Source organism: Carassius gibelio, chromosome B11 (genome assembly GCF_023724105.1).
Source record: "Carassius gibelio isolate Cgi1373 ecotype wild population from Czech Republic chromosome B11, carGib1.2-hapl.c, whole genome shotgun sequence".
NCBI classification, from domain to species: Eukaryota; Metazoa; Chordata; class Actinopteri; order Cypriniformes; family Cyprinidae; genus Carassius; species Carassius gibelio.
Genome location: NC_068406.1, coordinates 6,088,013 through 6,104,765, shown reverse-complemented (window position 1 = coordinate 6,104,765; position 16,753 = coordinate 6,088,013). Strand labels below are relative to the sequence as shown.

At 40.6% G+C, this 16,753-nt stretch overlaps 2 protein-coding genes across 4 annotated transcripts in view; one reads left to right on the top strand and one right to left on the bottom strand.

Moving 5' to 3' along the window:
* Positions 1-722, bottom strand: part of sp1 (sp1 transcription factor) — a 31,995-nt gene extending 31,273 nt beyond the window's left edge. The window contains exon 1 of one of the 3 annotated variants that reach the window (XM_052568489.1): positions 357-722. In XM_052568489.1, coding sequence (XP_052424449.1) covers positions 357-408 — 52 coding nt within the window. In that variant the 5' untranslated portion in view covers positions 409-722. The remainder of the gene's footprint in view (positions 1-356) is intronic. The other 2 variants (XM_052568490.1, XM_052568488.1) reach the window with 2 other exon arrangements.
* Positions 723-8,458: 7,736 nt separating this feature from the next.
* myg1 (myg1 exonuclease) lies at positions 8,459-16,179 on the top strand. Its single transcript, XM_052568491.1, has 7 exons — positions 8,459-8,628; positions 9,691-9,803; positions 12,212-12,371; positions 12,437-12,586; positions 13,371-13,493; positions 15,556-15,737; positions 15,911-16,179. Exons 1-7 carry the CDS (start codon positions 8,482-8,484, stop codon positions 16,092-16,094), a joined length of 1,059 nt encoding a protein of 352 aa, XP_052424451.1. The 5' UTR covers positions 8,459-8,481; the 3' UTR covers positions 16,095-16,179.
* Positions 16,180-16,753: the final 574 nt, after the last annotated feature.

Sequence of the window (16,753 nt, the reverse complement as noted above, 5' to 3'; positions counted from 1 at the left end):
CGGTTTATCGTCGCTCGTGTTATGTAAGTTAATAACTCAATGTAGGTCGCTGTAAAGATCAACTCAACTTTCAGAACTTAGCAAACAAGCTCAAGATCACGGTCACTAACTCCAGAAACAAAAACAAATAACTTCTAACGTTACATCAAATTTAGATGGCTCCTGTTTGCGATTTCGAGACGATGATTGTTGTTTATGATCACTTTAGCGGTGTACGAACAACATAATCTGCTGTTTAGGGCGAATCGATGTCAGTGTTTGATAATATCACACTCGCTGTAAAACTCATCAAGTACAGTTGTCGTTAATCGTGATTAAAGCTCATGAACACACTCAGATGTATAAAGTGAACTCACCGCTCATTATGTGTGAAGGCGCGAGTTTTTCACGCTTCTTTAAGTCTGACATGAACTCTTTAACAACTCAACCAAACTTGATGAACAGAAAGGAAGGAGTCAAAGCGGCGGGGGCAATGGGCCAATTAAAAAGCGACTCGCTTTCTCCTCGGCCAATGGGATTTTTTTGTTTTAACCCTTGTCACGTAGACGCTCAGAAATACTGCTCAAGTACGAGTAAGACACTGGCTGCGCACTCAATGAGTAGGTACTTCATTTCAACAAGTACTTACTTTTCGAGAGCTAAAACAGTACGAACTCTACAGCCTAATCTCGTTTAGTACGAATGCGATCCGGACGTCGTCCGCCATGTTGACGTTATCATGTGACCTATGACGTAACAACTTAAAAATATATGAGCGACAGGTTTAATTCATCTATCTGTAAATATTTCGATGTTGATGCAATTTGCTCATTTTGTGGTCTTTTTGAAGAAACATCTGTAGCTCAATTGATAGAGTATTGCGCTATTATTACGATTGTGTCATAACCACTCGACTCTCTGTCGCACAGTAGAGAAATTACTGTACAGACAGGAGGAGAAGCTCGCAGGCAATTAACTTAATATGGCGTACTGGCGTTACATTTTAAAATACTATACAAAATAATTAATCAGAACTCCCCGCTCAAGCTCGCCGTCTCTGTAAGATTAACGATGGCAGTTTGCACGCACAGCTACTAGAAGATTTACATCTGTCAGACAGGTTCCTGACGTCATCAAGCTTCGTTTGAGTCTGCGCGTCAGAAACGGAAGTGCTAAAAATAGCTAAAAATGGGCTTCACTTGTCTCAGTTGAGCTCCAATGGGGTCGCTTTGTCCATTTCTTTTACTGTCTACGCTCATAGCACTTGGTCATGTGTCGCAACAGAAGCGTTTCGGAATAGAAAATTTGAAATTGCTAACGGTTCCAGTTCTTTTAAAAAAACAGATCGGTACCCAACCCTAGTTAGGATGGACGGGGGAAGATGCATATTTTCAGGTTTCTCCAGAAATATTTGATTGTGTTTAAATCCATTCTGTGGCTGGGCCACTCAAGGACATCCACAGAGTTGTCTAAGCCACTCTTGCTGTGTGCTTAGGATCATTTTCCTGTTGGAAGGTGAACCTTCTGCCCAGTCTGAGCTGGGTTTTCATTAAGGCTATCACTATATTTTGGTGCATTGAGCTTTTTTTTTACTATTAGGAGTCCCCTAGTCCCTGCTGCTGAAAACAGCCCCACAGCATTAGACTGCGACCAGCACACTTTACATTTAGGATGTTACTCTGCAGGTGATGAGCAGAGCTGCTTTCCTTCAAACATGATGCTTAGAATTGAGGTTCATTAGACCAGAGAATCTTGTTTCTCACAGTCTGAGGGTCCTTTAGGAGCTTTTTTTTCCAGATTCCAAGTGTGTTTTTATGTGTTTAAGATTGAGTATAAATCCCAGATCGGTGGAGTGTTGCAGTGAAGTTTGTCCTTCTGTAGGTTTCTCCTATCTGCACATATGATCATGGAGCTCAAATAGATTGACCATCAAGTTCTTGGTCACCACTCTAACCAAACCCCTTCTCCATCAATTGCTCAGTTTGGCCAGGAGGCCAGCTCTTGGACGAGTCGTTTCAAACTTCCTCCATTAAGGTTTATAGACAATACATGCTTCTGTGACCCTTCAATGCAACATCATTTTTTCGGAGCTCTTCCCCAGATGTGTGCCTTGACATAATCATGTTTCCGAGCTCTAAAAGGAGTTTTCTTTTAACCTCAGGACTTGGTTTTTGCTCTGATATGCATTTTCAGCTGTTAGACCTTTTATTAAGATGTGTGTGCCTTTCCTTAACACCCATTTAATTAAATTTGCCACAGAATTTGTTAACTAATGAACCTTATTTTAAAATGTTTCCAAAATGATTAACATAAAAAAACATACATATTCAAGCCCGTAATTCAGATTCTTAACTTCATAATGTACAGATCCTTTTGACCTTTCTTGGGAGCCCATATTATGAAATCTTAAATATGAAATATTATTTTAAATTTTCATTTTCATTAACACAGTTAGTGTCTAAACAAACTTATATGTTAAAATGCATAAGATTTCTATAAATACACTGTTGCTGCTGCAAGAACATCTATTTGAAACAATGATAATTAATAACCAGCACTGTTGTAATTACTGGGAGACACCAGGGGTACCTTTTAGATTTAGTGGCACATTAACAGTTCAGCTAGAGTAGTTTGTCTTATTTAAGCACTATAATGTGTTAATTTCTTATTTAATCTCCTGCTTTGTAGATTATCTGATGTTTGTGTGTATGTGTGTTGTATCCATCTGCAGGTTATCTGGCTGCATGGTAACAGAGGAAGGCTGTGGTTATTTGTCTTCAGCTCTGTGTTCAAACCCCTCACACCTGAAAGAGTTGGATCTGAGCTACAGTCCCCCAGGAGATGCAGGAGTCAAGCTGCTCTCTGAAAAACTGGAGGAGCCAAACTATAAACTGCAGATACTCAAGTATTTTTGACAGTAACAGGTTTTACTCTAGGTCAATAATAAGGTTAATCTCAGTTGGATGATGTAAGTTGCATTAGAAGATGATATGTATAAACATACTAGGGGTTTGCCCAAAGCTGAATACCTTATTCGGAAAGGCATGTATAATGGCTTCAAAAACGACAAGCCAGGGGATCAGCGCAATATTTTACACAAACCTCTAAAGTCACACGATAATGAGTGTGTGAAGTGAATGAATGTATAAACTTTATGAATGAAAAGAGCGCAAATCAAACACTGCATTGATGTTGACTCTCTGTGCATCTCTCAGAAATCGGAGCTTGGCAAGAGTAATATCAACTAAAATAATACAGCATACATGTTATATTATTTGTGTATATTTAAAAGGCAATGGTTAAAACCGTATAGGCTATGATACACTACACTAATGAATGGATTAAGTACACCGGGAGGGCCAATCGAAACAGTTGCATTGCCATCTTGTGCATCTATCAAAAACCAAACCAGCTCTCTTTCAAGAGTAGGCTAATAATCAACTTAGATACAGAAACATTTTCTACATACATGTTTGCTTCTTTTTCTTTTGCTGGTTTGCGTGGTTTGCGTAAGTTCAAAAAAGATTTACTTAAAGAGCTATGCGTAATAAAAAACCTCTCTGCTTGTATGATCTTTTTTTTTTTTAGAAATGATTAATTTTTTTCTTTTATTTTGGAACACTGAATAGAGCAAATAGTCGAAACACAAATATTTTTCCATACTCTGTTCTTGGGGTGTGCAATGTGGCCAAAATACAAAGCCTTTAACGGAACAAAATATCTTACATTTATTTATTTTTCTGCTGAACATAAATGCTATTTTGAATAATATGGAAAAACAAACAGTTGCTAGTCCCCAGTGACTTCGAGAGTATTTTTTCCTACTATCAAATTCAATGTGGACCAACTACTGTTTGGTTACCCTCATTCTTCAAAATATATTATTTTGTGTTCAGCAAAAGAAAGAAATTAATAGCTATAGGTTTGGGACAACATGTGAGTAAATAGTGACAGAAATATAATTTTAGAGTGAACTATCCCTTTGATGACAGCTGGGAGCATGTTTAGTACTGTGCCTTTAAGAGCTGCACACATCTGTTTTTCTCTCTACTGTTTACTTTCATTTTAGACATATCTAACTGAGTCCATATGTAAACCTTGTGTGTTGTGACAGTATTAGCACACAAGATAACTTAGTTCAGTAATCAGTTGCTGTTTGACAGCGTTTTGAGCGCACAGGCTTCGGGTACGTGCAGATAATGTACTTTTGTGACTGTGAGTATGTACAGTGTCCTGTGTTGTACAGTCTGTTGAGAATGGAGGTGCCAGAACTGCAGCTGATAGAATGTGCTTTAGCAAGACACTATGATATTTCTTCAAAAGCAGATCGTGGAGACATTTTTATAATCCACAATAAGAAATTGTCATATCGCACATCCCTACTCTGTTCTCATTTTTTTCCATTCTTTTCCAGGACTGCAAAGTGAAATACTTTTTTAAACTGTGCAGCAATCGGTGAGACAAAGGATATCATGTTGTTTTACATAAACCTCTTATATCGCAATGCAGTAACAAGTGTGTGAAGTAAATGAGTGTAAACTCTATGCATGAAATACGTGCAAATAAAACAGCAGTGTTGTACTTGCCTTTTTCCATGCATTTCCTGGAAATAACTTAAATCAATTTCCATATGTCTAAACTGCGTAGGAACCCTTTCTGTTCTAATGAGAAGATATAAAAATATTTATTTATCAGATAACGAAAGGTCCCCAAGCTGGGACTTGTGTTCCCCAAAGTACAACCGCACTACATTTCGAAGTACTCCCTATACAAAGGTATTCGGTTTTATCCGAATACAGATACAGATACAGATACAAAAACTAGCTTCGCTGCTAACACTCCTAACACAAACAATACTTTACTAACAAGGATGTATGTATTTTTGTGATTGTGTAAAGTAAGCTGCTTGCCTAAAATTAAGCCTTTGTAAAAGAAACCGATAACTTTTGAATTTCACTATTTTATTTGCATTATTTTGTGTTGATTCAGTTGAACTAGGATTTATTCTCGCAGTGTTTTTTATTTCTTTGGAGCTCTGCAACTGTTAGGCTTGTGTCATTTTGACCAGTCCTGACGTTCATTGAGTGCTAACTGATATTTAAGCTCTTACATGCATACTTTTAATAATCAAACATTAAGCATTTGTGGTTAATATGTGTCTCTTTGTTGTTTGGAACATGGAGGCAATTTTAGAATCACACCAGGACTGAGAAAATTTAGGTCTTTTCTCCCTCACACACACACACACACACACATCCTTATGTCCCCACAAAGATAAAGGAATATACTAAAGAACCCCAGCAAAGACATCTTAAAAATGATAATAAAGATTCATAGAATGTTAAAGGAGACCTATTATGTTCATTTAAACCAAATGTGAAATAGGTCTCTGATGTCCCCAGAGTGTGTATGTGAAGTTTTAGCTCAAAATACCAAACAGATAATTTTTCATAGCTTTGTGTTTGTCCCTTTAGATGCAAATGAGCTGGTGCTTCCCGTCCCCTTTTCTGAAGAGGGCAGAGCTTCAAGAGCTCAAGCTCCAGCAGTAGATCATTTGCACACGACATCGCTGTGAGCTCTACCCACTGAGCGGCTAAAACACTGAGCGGCAGCATTGAGTTTTCAGCATGAATGCTATGAAAGAATACAAAAACACATCTAAAATGAGAAAGATTGACCGTACAAATAAATTTGTCAAGAAATCTGAGGTATATTTTTACAGACTGCGGAAAGTTACAGAAAAGGGAATCAAATGGATCACTACAAGTCACAAAAACAAATAGACTCCAGGCAGCTAAATACTTTGGTGACCAAGAGGTGACATGTCCAGTTCACTTAGTTTTGTCCTGGCTAACGACATAATAACTAGTGGGAACATGATATTATGTTGTAGCTTCTAGATACTATGCTGAGAGAACAACATATTTTTCTCGTGGCCAGGGGTTTAATGCATAAACAAACCTACGTGACCATAGAAACTCTGGATCATTATTTACATTTACATTTAATCATTTAGTAGATGCTTGTATCCAAAGCGACTTACAAATCAGAACAATAGAAACAATCAGACCAACAAGAGAACAACAACAGTATAGAAGTGCCATGACAAGTCTCAGTTAGTCTAGTATGGAACACATAGACAGGTTTTTTTTTTTTTTTTTTTTTTTTTATGTGATAGACAAGAAAAGGAAAAGTGCTAGTATTAGTGTGTTTGAGCATAAAAAATATATGCAAAGTTACAAAGCTCAAAGTCCAATTCAAAAACAGAAATCACTTTTCAAAAACTACAACGAATGACTCGTTTGGACTACAATTAATATTTTCTGGAATTTGTGATATCACTTGAGAAGGAAACAAGTGTGATCTCTATTTCAGACATGCTAGCTTTCCCAAGACAGACGAGTATAGAGTGGTTACAATCATCCGGGTTGAATGAATCATGCTCAAATTGATTTGACTTTGACACAATATTTACACTGAAACTTGCAGGTACCTATGGTAAGGGGCATAACCTTTCCTGACCAGGTTTCGAGTGGAGCCAATCACAACACACACTGGCCCACTTAACCAATCACAGCACACACTGGCCCAGTTAACCAATCACAGCACACACTGGCCAAGCTGACCAATCACAGCACACACTGGCCCAGTTAACCAATCACAGCACACACTGGCCCAGTTAACCAATCACAGCACACACTGGCCAAGCTGACCAATCACAGCACACACTGGCCCAGTTAACCAATCACAGCACACACTGGCCCAGTTAACCAATCACAGCACACACTGGCCCACTTAACCAATCACAGCACACACTGGCCCAGTTAACCAATCACAGCACACACTGGCCCAGTTAACCAATCACAACACACACTGGCCCAGTTGAGTAATCATTTAAAGAGCCACACAGATGGGAAATCAAAAATTACCTGTATTACACTGTATGATGTAGCTGTCCATCAGTGTAAACAATGTGCAAAGTAATTAAACCAAAAAGTACACGATTTATAAAGTTATTGGCTTCTAAAGTAAGGAGTCGATTCTGAATCGCTGAAACGAGTCGTTATAGATTTCAAATCTTTTGCCCATCTCTATGTATGTCACTAGGAGCACTTTGCATAATAATCTCCGCCTACCGTCTTGGGAGAAACTGACCTCTGACCTGCCCCCCCACACACACAGACGCTCTGGTTGGTGTGAGAGCATCATGTCGAGGAGACAGTGTGTTTTTAATTGTAAAGGCAAGTTTGTTTTATTTTCACTGCCAAAGAATGAAGATCAGAAGAACCAATGGCTAAAATTGATTTTTACCACAATACCAGAGCAGTACAACAAATCCTTGTTGTGTTCACAACATTTCACTGATGACTGCTTTTCTAATCTCGGTGAGTACAGCGGGATTTTCAAAGCGTTTGGCCATAAAACAGGGTTCATTACCAACTTTATTTAGAACAAAGAGCATCTCCGAATCACAACGGGAAGTATGATTATGAAGTTATGTGTTTGTTTTCTCTCGAGCGTCTTATCAGTATGTGTGCTGTCTGTGCTGATCGTCATGTACAAACACGTCATTAAAAGGAAGTATAACTCTGTGAATACTCAACGAAGAGACATGAGAGAGATATCTATAGAAAGCTTGACATGTCTACTTTAAAACTAAACAAGTGCTGCTAACAGATATTCTGTGATAAAGTAATCCATATGAAAACAACGCGATGTCTGTTTTTCACGTCTCCCTTCATTATATCTAATGTGACCACGCCCCCGCGCTGAACGTGCTATTCAGATTCAAACTGAAGCGCGGCTTGAATACACACACACAGAAGAAAAAGCAGCGAGACTGTTCAAGTTTTTTATTTTACTGTTTGCTTCGCGATGAGAGGAATAAGACATAATTCACCGCAAACAGATGCTAACGCATTGTTTACCGTGAAGTTGTGTGCGGAACAACCAATCAAACCTGACTATGTCAGTTGACCAATCAGAACACAGTATGCTACCGAAAGGTGGGGTTTAAGGAAACTGAATCTTTTGAACAGCTTCGCGCGAACCGTTTGGGGATCTCTGAGAATTGAGGTAATTTTAAAATGATATGTTGATAAAATGACAATGTTTTTTAACCTTGGATGGATTTAAACCTAATGTACAGGACTTATAAACAGTGATAGGAAGCTTAGAATTTTCATCTTACTGGCTCTTTAAAACATTTATTTTATCACTTATAACTTAAATTTTATCATTTTTATTCATTTATTATTTATAATTTTTTATTTAATTAATGTTTTAATAACGATGCAATTACTTTGTAAGCAAATCTTGGGATTTGTACAGCTCAGAATTAAAATGTCTCCTGAATGCCCAGTGAACAGTGTTTTATTAAGAGCAACTGATGAAATAAGACACACCGTGAGATCGCTTCACACTCCTGACCGACAGGAGGCGCTAACGCTGCTTCGCCAGCCGTGAAACACCCTTCCGGAGGAAGAAGGAGAAGAAGAATTCATGAGCGCGCTCCGCCGGGTCAGTCACGTGTTTCTGAATAACGCTGTTCTGAGGAAGGTGAAGATGAAGATCGGGACTCATAACGGCACTTTTCACTGCGATGAGGTTCTGGCGTGTTTCCTGCTGCGACAGCTGCCGGAATACAAGGTGCTCTTCATCACTCATTCACAGTCTGTTATTTCACTTCATCATCAGATGAAGCACTTCATCACACAGTGAATCAAGATAAACAGTCTCATGTTCACCGTGTCTCTTATGTCAGCGTGTAGTATGCTCTACTTATTCCTCCTGATCTGAGGGTTTAAGTGTTGTTTACTGTAGGAGCTGCGATAGATGAGTTAATTACAGGAGAATGATCATCTGTGTGCTCTTCTTCACCATCTGTGTGCTCTTCTTCTTCGCCATCTGTGTGCTCTTCTTCATCATCATCTGTGTGCTCTTCTTCTTCATCTGTGTGCTTTTCTTCGCCATCTGTGTGCTCTTCTTCGCCATCTGTGTGCTCTTCTTTTTCATCATCTGTGTGCTCTTCTTCACCATCTGTGTGCTCTTCTTCTTCTTCATCTGTGTGCTCTTCTTCTTCTTCATCTGTGTGCTCTTCTTCTTCTTCATCTGTGTGCTCTTCTTCTTCATCTGTGTGCTCTTCTTTATCATCTCTGTGCTCTTCTTCTTCTTCATCATCATCTGTGTGCTCTTCTTCTTCGCCATCTGTGTGCTCTTCTTTTTCATCATCTGTGTGCTTTTCTTCGCCATCTGTGTGCTCTTCTTCGCCATCTGTGTGCTCTTCTTTTTCATCATCTGTGTGCTCTTCTTTTTCATCATCTGTGTGCTCTTCTTCTTCATCATCTCTGTGCTCTTCTTCTTCTTCATCACCATCTGTGTGCTCTTCTTCTTCGCCATCTGTTTGCTCTTCTTCATCGTCATCTGTGTGCTCTTCTTCGTCATCTGTGTGCTCTTCTTCGTCATCTGTGTGCTCTTCTTCATCGTCATCTGTGTGCTCTTCTTCATCACCATCTGTGTGCTCTTCTTCATCGTCATCTGTGTGCTCTTCTTCATCACCATCTGTGTGCTCTTCTTCTTCATCACCATCTGTGTGCTCTTCTTCTTCGTCATCTGTGTGCTCTTCTTTTTCTTCATCATCTCTGTGCTCTTCTTCTTCATCATCATCTGTGTGCTCTTCTTCTTCATCATCTCTGTGCTCTTCTTCATCAGGAAGCAGAGATCCTCCGCAGCAGAGACGCGTCGCTCCTGAAGCAGTGTGATGTTGTGGTGGATGTTGGAGGAGAATATGATCCCAGTCAGCAGCGCTATGACCATCATCAGAGGTACATCTTCATCATTATCATCATCATCATCCTGCACTAGAACTATACAGAGCCTTAATGCAGCGTTTCTTCATCTGCCCAAAACTCTCACCTTATTTATCAAACCTGGCCAATTACAGAAGCTGTCAATGAGTTTTTGAGGTTATTAGACATTTACCCACTTTTTATGTGCCTCTATGCTATATGTGTCCCTGCAGCACAAAAGCAGTCGTCAGTATCACAGGTACATTTGAAGAAATAGACAACAATACATTGTATGGTTCAAAATTATACAGTTATTTTTTATGCCAAAAATAACTCCACCTATGTCGTTCCAAACCCGTAAAACCTCCGTTTATCTTCAGAACACAGTTTTAGATATTTTAGATTTAGTCCGAGAGCTCTCAGTGCCTCCATTGAAGCTGTGTGTACGGTCTACTGTCCATGTCCAGAAAGAGAAGAAAAACATCATCAAAGCAGTCCATGTGACATCAGACGGTCAGTTAGAATATTTTGAAGCATCGAAAATACATTTTGGTCAAAAAATAGCAAAAACTACGACTTTATTCAGCATTGTCTTCTCTTCCGTGTCGGTTGTGAGAGAGAGTTCAAAACAAAGCAGTTTGTGATATCTGGTTCATGAATGAATTACTCGATGTAACCGGATCTTCTTCAACCAGTTCACCAAATCGAACTGAATCGTTTTAAACGGTTCGCGTCTCTAATACGCATTAATCCACAGATGACTTAAGCTGTTAATTGTTTAATGTGTCTGACACTCCCTCTGAGTTCAAACAAACCGATATCCCTGAGTAATTCATTTACTCAAACAGTATCTGACTGAACTGCTGTGAAGAGAGAACTGAAGATGAACACCGAGCCGAGGCAGATAACGAACAATAGACTGACTCGTTCACGAGTGAAGAACCGGTTGCATCGGTGTTCGGATCACCAGTATTTCCTCCGCACAGTTCGATTCAATAAACCGGTTGAAGAAAACGGTTCACCGGTTCTTTTGCGCTTGACGTAATGGTGTCATTTGTGATGATTGCCCTTGATTCAAGCCTTCGGTTTACCTGCACCCATAACACTAGCACAGAATCAGTTCAGAATCAATCACCAATAGAAGGCTTCCTGTTTCTCAGGGTTATTATGTCATTGTATTATGAGTGATAAAGTGTGTTTGTTTGGGGAAAACGTCTGTAGAGTTCTGCAAGAATAAGCTGATTTGAGGCAATAATGAAGTGTTTGGGTAGTTTTAGTGCATTCTGAATGTGAAATGAACTGCTGTGTCAAATTGAAAGATGGTTAGGAGAAATGAGTGAAAAAGTGACTTTAGTACTGAGAAATGTGTCTTAGTGATTGGAAACATTAATAGATCAACAGACTCCTTCCTGAACTGATTTGTAGTTGGAAGCAGGTTATGGGAGATCAGGTCTCATTACTGAATCCTTTATCTTTATCTGAGAGCACTGGTGAATCCCTCATCGATCATTCGTGATGGTTATTGAAGATCAGTCAGGCTTCAGGAGACGGTATTTTCCAACATAACCACTAATCAAGTGCATGCATCATTTTGATCTAATCATAAGCTACACACCGTTCTCCTTCAGCATACAACACTTTGATTTATGGCAGTGACTTCCTTTAAAATATGTGAACAATCAGCAGTGAACTTGAAACCTTCAAAGCATAAAAGGAAATTTAAAAACTATTATTTAACTATTAATATGAAATTACTGTAATTCCTCAAATAAAACCCAGGGCCTTTATTTACCTGAACTGCAGAAGGTAACAGGCTTTTATTAGAGGCAGGCCTTTATTTCCAGTTCCATCTGTTTGATAAGTAATTGTTTTAAATAAAAGTGATTGCGTTCCAGTGGACAGAGATCATAACATTAGCACAGAATCAGTTCGGTTCAGACGCTCTGTGTCGGTCTGCTTCACGCTGAATCACACATGCGCAGTATCATCAGCTCCTCGGTTCTCCAATCAGACGCATCTGACAGAAAACGTTCTCGGTTCAGTGAACTGAGGATCCGAAAACCGATGCAACCGGTTCCTGACTCGAGAACGAGAAACGCTCCGGCGGTGAGCGTGTACGTTCGTTATCTGGCTCTGCTGCACAAATGTTCCCCCGGCCTTTATTTGTCCGTGTTGACCACGTCCCGGCCACTATCAGAGGCCCGGCGTTTATTTGACTTCCGGTTTTTATTTGAGGAATTACGGTATACATAAATTACCATCAGCTAACCATGAGAGACCCTAACCCTGTTTGTGCAGACGAATCTGTCAGCAGTGATATTACAGATGCAACATGTTATGAATCACAAATATTCTTTGAACTGGAGCACTGATGCATAGTTCAGCAGGAGAGACTCTGAGCACAGTGTGTGTGTGTGTGTGTGTGTGTGTGTGTCGCTCCACAGGTCTTTTGTGGACAGCTTCCACAGCCTGTGTCCAGAGAAGCGCTGGGTGACGAAGCTGAGCTCGGCCGGTCTGATCTATCTTCACTTCGGCAGACGTGTTCTGGAGCAGCTGACGCAGCTGAAGCAGGACGAGCCGCAGCTGGAGGTCCTTTATGACAAGGTCAGTTCAGTCCAAACACTTTGAGCAGCACACAGACCGTGTTCACAGACTCCTCTCTGCTCCAGATGTACGAGAGCTTCGTGGAGGAGGTGGATGCGGTGGATAACGGGATCAGTCAGTGTGATGGAGAGGTGCGTTACACCATCAGCACCACCCTCAGCGCTCGCGTCAGCCACCTCAACCCTCGCTGGAACAGCACCCATCAGGACACCGAGGTGAACACAGACACCCAACTCACCTCGGGACCAGATCAACTCACAAAGCTCTTGACATTCTTCTGAGAGACGTCTGTGAACCAGCAGTTTCTGAAGATAATAAAACTGCAGTGTTGATTTGAAACCACTGTTGGAGTGGATGCATCAAATACGTTTGGACAAAAACCAATATCATAAATACTTCAGCCTTTAGACCATTTTTCTAGGGTTAAGTCAAAATCATAATTGATGATGTATTTCTGAACACAAACAGCAGACGCTCTAATATAAAATGCAGGTCTGATTGGTGACTGCAGCTCACATCATCTTTTAAAAGTGACCCATGTACAATATCTGCATTTACAATGTAGATATTACATTATATATACATTATCATTAACATTATCAAAACTAGCCTGACGTCCACCTGAGTCGAGGAGTCGACACCGTCATGTTTTCAGTGGCGTACGACTCTCTGACAGAAGAATATCTGATCTGTTCGCTTGCATGGCAGATGCGACTGTCTCTGATTCATATTTGCACATGTCAAAATGCTCTCTAAAACACTGATCGCTCAAACCACATCAGCAGATGAAACTGGACAAGTCTAACTGCTAATTGTGCTCCTCCTACAATGTTGAAATAATGAACATGTGAGAGCATGTGCTGTCCTCCTGCTTGTACTGTAAATGCTGCATCCACTACACAACAACTGAATACATTAGCATGAAGCTCAGGTGAATATCACACTCTTTTGGAGACATTTAAAGAATATTTCTTGAATCTTAAAACTTCTTCCTCTCAGGAGGGCTTCCATAAAGCCCTGGCTCTTGTAGGAGCAGAGTTCACGGACCGCTTGGATTACTTCCTGAAGGCCTGGCTCCCGGCGAGAGAGATCGTGCAGAAAGCTGTTCAGAACAGATATCAGGTGATTAATATCTCACCACAGTCCAGCTCTGACTCCATTCACTGATGTGTGTGTGTGTGTGCGTGTGTGTGTGTGTGTGTCTGTCTGTGTCTGTGCGTGTGTGTCTGTCTGTGTCTGTGTCTGTGTCTGTGTCTGTGTGTGTGTGTGTGTGTGTGTGTGTGTGTGTGTGTAGGGATGGGTACTGAGACCCGGTATTAAACTGGCCCGGGGCTAAATTATGAAAGACCGTAGTATCAGTAAGATCTGACGGTATCGGTTCTTCTCTCGGTACTGGAGGGGAAAACATTAATGTACTATGTATTTTTGCTTAATAATGTTATCATGCACATTTTATCTCTCCAAACATTTCTAATGTGCGATCATATGAAGACGTTTGTCTGTGAGATCTGCGAGATCAGTCACACACACACACACACACACACATAACAAGAACGAGCGCGGCGCACACACGCACAAGGGGCCGTTCACATATCGCTCTTTTGCGCTCAAGTTCATTATTTCTAATGCAGGTGCGCGGTATGCACGCTCATAATGGAAGCGACGCGGTGCGAAGAGCTCGTCTTTTCCAGGAGCGTCCGCACCGCATCGAGTTAAAAACATCTCAGCTTTTCAGAATGCCGCAAGTGCACCGCGGGTCATGTGACTTCCTCACCTTTTCCATAACAACGTTGAAAGCTCAGCCAAGATGAGGGAACAGCTGAAAGCTGTATGTGGATTTTTAAATTAATTTAGTAGCAGTGCTACTGCAAGCTGTTTTTAGAGCTGCTAATCCATTCATCCATCGCTGAAATTTACACGTCTTCATGGAGGGAGCAGGTCATGGTTGCTTAGCAACGGCAGACTCCTCAGGAGCACAAGTGCCCGAAGGATTTGGGGAAAAAAATCAGAAAAGCGGCGCCCCTAGCGTTTTCTACGCGTTTTTAGATGCGATATGTGAACGGCCCCTTACAGTACGATAACTCCTGCTTAATACAAAGAGTGACGATGGTGGAGACAGCAAAACGGTTCAAAGTGTGGTTATACTTCACTAGAGCTGGTTGTCATAAGTGCAATAAAAAATTTTCATGTAAGGGCGGAAACACAAGCAATCTGTCAAAACATCTTTCAAAAGTGCATTATGTGCAGACAGAGAAAAGCAAAGTATTCGACTGCCTAACACAACACAAAGTACTGATTAGAATACCGTTAAAGAACCGGACCGTTAAGCAGTATCGGTAAGAGTAGTAATAACGTTAAAACCTTGTGTGTGTGTGTGTGTGTGTGTGAGAGAGAGAGAGAGAGAGAGAGAGTCTGCATTTATGATTTAGGCAATTCAAAAATGGATTTAATCATTTTAATAATGATTCAATCCATTTCAAACAAATGTTCAAAAAAATGAAACTTTAAATGGACCTGAGAAACAGGCCATGTGTGTGGTTTTTTATTTTTATTTTTATTTTATTTTTTTATTGAACGTAACCCACACTAGAAAGGCATATTGAAATGCGCAAAAAGTTACAAATTTATTGGACAGGAAAACAATTCGATCAACATTTTCGGGGTCCAGAGCATTTTCATTTTCGGGATTTATTCACTATATGTCCAGCTGTTGAGAAGACGTGCTCCGACCCACTGATGTCCCAGGGACACTCAGGTACAGCTGATCAAGGTGGGGGTATTACTGCCATTTTCCACCACAAAAGCTGGTCGGGGTCAGCATGCAGCGGTCCTTTTTTTATAACTCAGAATCTCCTGTAACTAGATGAATTCGCATCTACCACGCCGCGAGACTTTACATTGACTTAACATTGAAATCATTTCCGCCAGACGCTCTATTCGCGTTTGTTGTGAACACAGCATTAGCCTGTAGCTCGTAAAATTGCTGGTATTTTCTGTTTAGCTTTCTATTGTCATACAATTGTCATAATCTTAATTAAAAGATTAATATGGCAGAAATTAAGTATTTTAAAATATATTTTTATTTAATAATACAACTGTAAAATCTGTTCCGCTGTAGAAAGCCTGTCCCAGTGGTGTAATGGTGTATTAGTGAGATGTGGTGTGTAATCAGAGTCGTGTGCAGGTGGATCCCAGCGGAGAGATCGTGCTGCTGGCTCAGGGAGGCTGTCCCTGGAAAGAGCATCTGTTTGTGCTGGAGAAGGAGCTGAAGGTGGACGTGCCCATCAAGTTTGTGCTGTACTCGGATCAGAACGGACACTGGAGAGTGCAGTGTGTCCCGGACGGACTCAACACCTTCCAGAACAGGTGTGACTTCTTCTCTCATACTGACTCCATGAGCACACGCTTCTCCAGCGGAGTGTATCAGACGTGAAAGATCTTCAAGTGTAATAACTGAAGGCTTCAGAGATGCTTTACTGTATTCACTGTTGATCACGGCTGAAGGAGAGGAGATTGATGTGTGCTGGTCTCATCTCTAGACTGAGTCTTCTGGAGGAATGGCGCGGGGTCCGAGACGAGGCTCTGTCGGAGCTGAGTGGGATTCCTGATTGTATCTTCGTCCACGCCAGCGGCTTCATCGGGGGTAACCGGACACAGGAGGGAGCGCTGGAGATGGCCAAGAGAACGCTGCAGACCGCTCCCACACCTTTACCCAGCACCTGACCACTCTAATAAATACAGCGTCTCTTGTGCTTGTGTTCATACTTCTGTTTGTGTTCACGATGGAAAATACAGAACTGTACACAGATTATTTGTGATGTTTGTTCTTTCTGTCTCTGTGGAAGGATTGAATTTCACACTAGAAGAACTGCACAATACACATTCAGTGACCTTTTTATACAGATAATGAAATCACTGACCATGTTCTTGGCCTAAACACAAACAGTTTGGTCATGAATGTAAGCAGACAATTAATGACAGACCATAGTCAGAGTAGAGCCATATCTCATTTTGGAAGCTGTGATGGAAATAGAGAGCATTCAGTGGATTGAGAGAAGCCTCAAAGAATGATTTATGTGTAACTAAATCGCAATCTTGAACTTGGCAAAGTGTGCTTTTTCTGGTTCTTCTTAGTGTCAGACACATATCTGATGGCAATGAGTCCCAGTGTGTCTGACTACTTCCATTTAGAGTTTGGATGATGGTAAGTTTTGCTTTTGCTCCTTTCCTTGAACAATTTGTAGCAAATTAGCTCAAAAGGGAAATACAAATAATTATAGTTTTTTATATCAGCTGCCAGATCTCTAGCAGATTTAATATTAAAATCAGCTAATCTGTTTGTCCAGTGAACATTCAGTGTCATCTCATTTCAACTCTAAGAA